The 6,000-nt window shown below is 47.9% G+C and overlaps 1 protein-coding gene across 1 annotated transcript in view; it reads right to left on the bottom strand.

Moving 5' to 3' along the window:
• The window catches only part of LOC105808925 (A disintegrin and metalloproteinase with thrombospondin motifs 17), a 223,642-nt gene that overhangs the window by 149,872 nt on the left and 67,770 nt on the right, over positions 1–6,000 (bottom strand). Inside the window, exons 5-6 of the mRNA XM_012642686.1 lie at positions 5,764–5,847; positions 4,893–5,050 (exon numbers count right to left, since the gene is read on the bottom strand). Coding sequence (XP_012498140.1) covers positions 4,893–5,050; positions 5,764–5,847 — 242 coding nt within the window. The remainder of the gene's footprint in view (positions 1–4,892; positions 5,051–5,763; positions 5,848–6,000) is intronic.

Raw genomic sequence — 6,000 nt, forward strand, 5'->3', positions numbered from 1 at the left:
TTGGAACAGCACTCTCTCTCACACATTCACACAAAGACCACGCTGATCCAGCACCTTGCTCCAGGGGTTCCCAGAGGTATAGACTGAGTGGGTGTTGAAAGCTTTGTCCTGTCTCCTCAGCTGAGCTAAAGGGTAAAAGGCGTGTGGCCTTCCATCCAATGGGAGAGAGAGAGCCAGCCAAGGCGAGAGGGGCACCATCTTCGAGAAAGCCAGCCTTGCTGGCCAAGGAGGACTCCGCGTGTTCTCCCATCCCACAGCCTCCCTGATGGGAATGGGCAGTCCCAAATAGTAGACCCCCAGGCACCACCCACTGCTTCTCCTGAGGAAAAGGGCAGAGGTGTGCTCAGCTCAGGGAGGGTCACGCTCAATCAAAGTCCTGTCCTGAAAGGGTCGGCCAGAACTTGAATCTCCTCTCTCTTTCCTGTTCAAGTTCCTTTCTCCGAAGAGGAAAAGCAAGACCTATCTGCCTGCAGGGGCGGTGTCATGCACAGGGAACCTGGTCTGTTCCTTTAATTGTCAAGGACAATCGCTTTGTATGTCATTCTGCTGCCAACTCACACCAAACCCCCATGCAGGGCTGTGGAGTTCACTGGGGAATAAAAGCAAAAACGAGAGCCGGCCATAGTTCCAGCCCTAAAGCCCATGGCACACTCCACGAGAGGAGGCAGGCTGACGCGGAGCTGCACAACACGGCTGGCTTCCTGGGCGTGTGCTCCATGGAGTCGCACAGCCCACACTCAGAAGCCCCCGGCCTCTCCGACTTCGGTTAATGCTCTGCTGTCGCCATCTTGAAATTCTTAGTAATTTTTGAACATGGGGTCCTGCATTTTCATTTTGCTACAGGGCCCCACACGTCATGCAGCTGGTCCTGTGCATAACCTACTGCCTGGCATACAGTTGGGGCTTAATGAATACTGGATCCTTCATTAGTTAGTTTCCAGACCTTTTACAATGGGCCCTACAAGCTCACCAGAGGCCATGTCCCTCGTCAGTGTTTAGAAACCTGGTAAAACGGAACACCATGTTCAACAGACACTTGCCGAGCTCTCACCATGAGCAAAGCTTCACAAGAGGCCCCCTTGGCAGAAGGGTGAAGGGAAGAGCATCCGGGAGGAGCTAGATGGAGTTACGCCGAAGAGGGAGGTCAGGGGCAGCCCAAGGGGCCCCAGCAAGGGGACCTACAGGCCGCCGCGTTTGCTCCAGGCGTCTCCCTGGCACTCTCATCAGATCACAGACCTGAGTGCGCTTGTGGGAGTTCTGCATTACTGGCTTTCTGGGTCAGATGCAGAGCAAAGGCTGAAGCCATGCCAGGTGTTGAGGAGCCCTGGAAGCCCAGGCCTCTGTGTGGGCCCTGTGTGGCCCCAGCCCCAGTCTACTCAGGGGCCCTTTCCAGCCCTAGACACAGTTGCAGAAACCCCAGCTTCCGCCACTCTGGCTCAGCGGCTTCTGCTGGACATGACGTCATGCTCACGGCCTCCACAGCGGCCATCTGTCCATCAGGCGGTGTCTGGAAGAATACACTCTTGAGCTCACCCACAGCCTGTGAGGGGGGGAAGAACCTTAAAAGAAACCCCCACGCGGGCCGGTCCTAGGCGCAGGACTTGGGGAGGCTGTCCCCTGAACGCTGCCTGGCCTGTGCAGCCTCAGCTCGGGTTACCGTGGGAGGAAAGGACTGCTTCTCCAGAGCAGCAGCTGCCTCGCACCCAATTTCCTTGTGAAAACATCAGCCCATTATTATCCCAACCCAGGGAATTGCAGCTCTCTGCCTCTAATTATTAAACGAGGCTTCTCCGCCAACTCAGCGTCCTGCCTGACTCCAGTGCTGCCTCCCCGATCCTTGCAGAAGGTTTTCGATTTAACGTCTGCAGGGACCCATAGAACAGGACTGCACACTGACCCCTCCAGTGCAAGCAGCTCCACAGCAGCAGGTGAGGGACTGTGATTGCTCAGGCGGCTTTGAGGTGTCGGCAGGAAATGAAGAGCGCTCAGGCTCCTGGGCTAGCTGCACGTGACACAGCCACACAGGAGGCCACACTGCATTGCTCTCCCAGAGCCCCGTGCCCTGCAGCTGAAGAAACCTTGTCTTCCTTGTCCCTGCACAAGGACGCTTCCCATCGCACCCCCAGCACTTGTATCCAGAACTACTACCATGCAATTAGGATCTCTCTCCATTGTGCTTAGATAGAACATTTGACAATATCTTATTGTGCTAAAACACACATAAAATTTACTATCTTAACCACTGAGTATACACTTCAGTAGTGTTAATTACATTCCCACTGTCATGCAACCATCGCCACTATCCATCTCCAGAACTTTTTCATCAACCCAAACTGAAAAGGTACCCACTAAACAACCATTCCCCATTCCCCCTCCACCCAGGCCCTGGCACCCATCATTTTACTGTCTGTCCCTATGATTTTGACTACTCTAGGGACCTCATGTAAGTGGAATCATTCAGTATCTGTCCTTTTGATAACTGGCTTATTTCACTAAGCACAATGTCCTCAAGGCTCATCCATGTTGTAGCCTGTGCCAGTTTCCTTCCTTTGTAAGGCTGAGCAACATTCCACTGTACGAATATAGCACATTGTGTTTATCCATTCACCTGCTGGACTCTTGCATTGCTCCCGCCTTCTGGCTTTCATGAGCAATGCTGCCGTGAACATGGGTGTACAAATACCTCTTAGAGTCCCTGATGTCAATTCTTTTGGGCACATACCCAGATGCAGGATTGCTGGATCACATGGTAAGTCTATTTTTAGTTTTCTGAGGAGCCATCATATTGTTTTCCACAGTGGCTATGCCATTTTACATTCCCACCAAAGGTGCACAAAAGGGTTCCAATTTCTCCACATCCTTCCAACACTGGTCATTTTATGCTTTTTATTTTGTTTTATAGTAGCCATTGTAACAGGTGTGAGGTATAAAAAAGAGCATTTTTTACACAAAACATGTACTCCGTGGAAAGCAAGCTGTCAGGGGGCCAGGAAATGAAAGGAAGTCTATCCGGCAGCATCTCTGTGCTGAGAACATATTGACATCTGCCCATGGCTTTTCCTAAAAGGCTAATCCATAAACTTTGTCAACACTCATTCTGGTGACATTTATTGCCTCTGAAAAAACTGCTATTTATTCCCAAACCAAGACCACTTACAAGCACTTTCTCCACCCAGACAATGAATGGAAACAGCAGGAAAGAGAGAAAACTTTTTCCTATATAGGGAAAATTTCCATAAGTTATTAATTATTTTTAACAAAACTCCAACAGTCGTAGATTTTATATAATATTTATAGAAACCACTTTCAAAGTAAAAGCCTTGGAAGTTAAGCTGCACACTCGAAAGATGAAGTTATTTGGAGCTCCTCTCTAGGAAAGGCCGTTAGACCTAATCTAATATCATTTGGGAAACCAGTTACATTAATTTATGGTCACACACAGACATGGTTCCTAAGGGCTCCTGCTTACTCTCCAGATCAAATCCACTCTCAAAGCATGGTATCCTTGACCTCAACACTACAACACTCAGGGTACTCGACAGAAAGCCCCACAGGCTCGAACGTCATTGCAAAGTGCCTGAGCAATGGTGGCCTCTGTCCTCTGAGCATGGGCAGCAACCACTGATGGGGAAGGTGGACCTGGAGGTTTCCCAGTACTCACTAGGGTAGGCAAGCCCAGATCAAATGCATGAACCGGGTCATGTTCATCCTTTCGTCCCTGGGGCCTGCTAGTACACCGGCCACATCACAGGCAATGAGAATCATTAAAGAGCCTTTCTCTAAAATGTCCCACTACATATTAAACCACATCCTGTAGAAGCAGTGAATGTTCTCATATGGGATCAGTATGCCACAGGGCACATTTTAACCCTTGGGGGTGGCAATCAATGAATCACTTACAAGAGTGATTAGGCATCTATTTGTTGACTGGTGGTGGCAATGAGCATGTTCTGGAATTTTTGAGAGGAAAAGGAAGCTGCCTTGCCTGGTACCAGGGTCACAGAATTTCCCCAGCTAGCTCTGGGATGTCTCTGAGCCAGGGACTAACAGCACATGACCCAACAGATACAACCAAAGGGCCTTTCTTGACTCAAAATCAAAATGTTAAATAGATTTAACTCTTTGTGGAGAAATCAACTGTCTTCAGACTAAAGAAATGATACAGTTCCTCTTTCCCTAACTTTACTTCTAAACTCAAAAAGGAAAAGAAAGCATATAATTTGGGAAGTAGTTTCTTTAAATTAAAAAAATCCTTAAAATTCAAAGTTGATATATTCCTAGCAAGTCTAATCAAACTCTGGTATTTGTAATCTAATGGGTTAAGTTACTAAGAAACATTTCTGGTTTTGGCATGAACGCATAACACATTTTATTTACATTATTAAAGCAAAGCAACCAAAGAAAATCAGTTTTCCTCACAGAGGTTTGAGACATAGGAAAAAGATGAAATAGCCACGTCTACATCTGTGGTTTGAATTGCATCCCACAAAAAAGATATGGTCCAAGCCCTAACCCCTGGTACCTGTCAATGGGATCTTATTTGGAAAGAAGGTCACTACAGGTGTGAACAGGATGTGGTCGCACTGGATTCAGGTGGGCCCCAAGACAACAAATGGTATCCTTATGAGAAGAGAGAAATCTGGACATGGAGACACAGAGGGAAAATGCCCTGTGACAGTAAAAGAGGGACTGGAGTGACACAGCTAGGAGCCCAGGCATTTTAACAACCTCAGAGAAAGATACTTCCATTAATCCCCATGTTACTGAGAAGAAAACCAAAGCCCAGACTGGTGGCCCCAGGTCTGATTTCCAAGCCTACATTCCTAATAACGCGCTCCACTTCCAATGTCTTTTCCACATCAGCTACAGGCACAGGCCGGATCCAGTTTTACCTGGTCACAAACACAGCAGCATCCACGGGGGGCGTGTCATCCTTCCCACCTGGAACCTGGTTGTTGCCAAGGTACCGTGCTCCGCCATATTCCTCGTTCTGCCAGTGGCAGAAGCTCTCCAGGGACCGCTCACCGTGATGCCCGATGGACAACCTGGCCTAAATGAAATTGAGGGTCAGTTAGAGAAGCAAACACCCGGGAAAGCCACAGTTATATCTGGACAGTGTGGATATTAAGGTGGAGATAGGTGCTCGCTGAGATGCCATTTGATGACTTGCTGCCCCCAAGCAAAAGCCCAACACTATGGGAATGGAGCACAGACCCAGCAAGAGACCATCAGGGGCCTCATCTATAAGTTCAAATGAACACTATGTCGTTAAAGAAAAGCATTCTTCTTTTTCGTGAACAGAACAGTGTGCCAAACCAAGCAGTGTTCCCTCAATCTCACGTTCATTGCTTGACTCTGCGGTTAACATTGTTAAGTAGGAAGGCACTTGACTGAAAGATGAGAAAACAATGCTACAGTGAATCCAAATTAGGGTCAAAGGTCAAGTGTAGCTCCAGAAGGGAAGCCATGATTCCAAAGACCTCACCATTAAGCACTGTACGTATCCGAGAGTAGCATGGACGACCCTCTGGGAGTGGAGGGAGGATGTGCATGAGCCCACTGCTTAGGGTCCCTTGAGATTCTAAATAGCCTGCGTGCAAGCCATGCTTGCCCTCCTGTCACACTGATGTCATCGGCAAAGCCAGGGAGGGGGAATACGACAGACAAGGACTCAGACCCCTCCTTAGCACTCAACAGCAACCGAGAAATTTTCAACCCAGTTACACCTTCTGTGTGCTCTGAAAGGTGCCAGTGGGGACTTACGGGACGTTGACGTAGCAGGACAAGCTTGGTAACTTGAATATTAATTTTAATTCCAAGGCTCTGGTGCTGAAACATATTGTATACCTATCAAGAGAGAAAAAGAAATACACAAAGATATAAATATAAAAATAAAAATACAGTGGTATCCTAGACGGGAACTTGGAACAGAGAAAAGATACTAAATAAAAACTAAGGAAATCTGAAAAAAGTATAGACTTCAGTTTATAATAATGTATC

This window comes from Propithecus coquereli, unplaced genomic scaffold (genome assembly GCF_000956105.1).
Source record: "Propithecus coquereli isolate 6110/MARCELLA unplaced genomic scaffold, Pcoq_1.0 Scaffold184, whole genome shotgun sequence".
Lineage (NCBI taxonomy): Eukaryota > Metazoa > Chordata > Mammalia > Primates > Indriidae > Propithecus > Propithecus coquereli.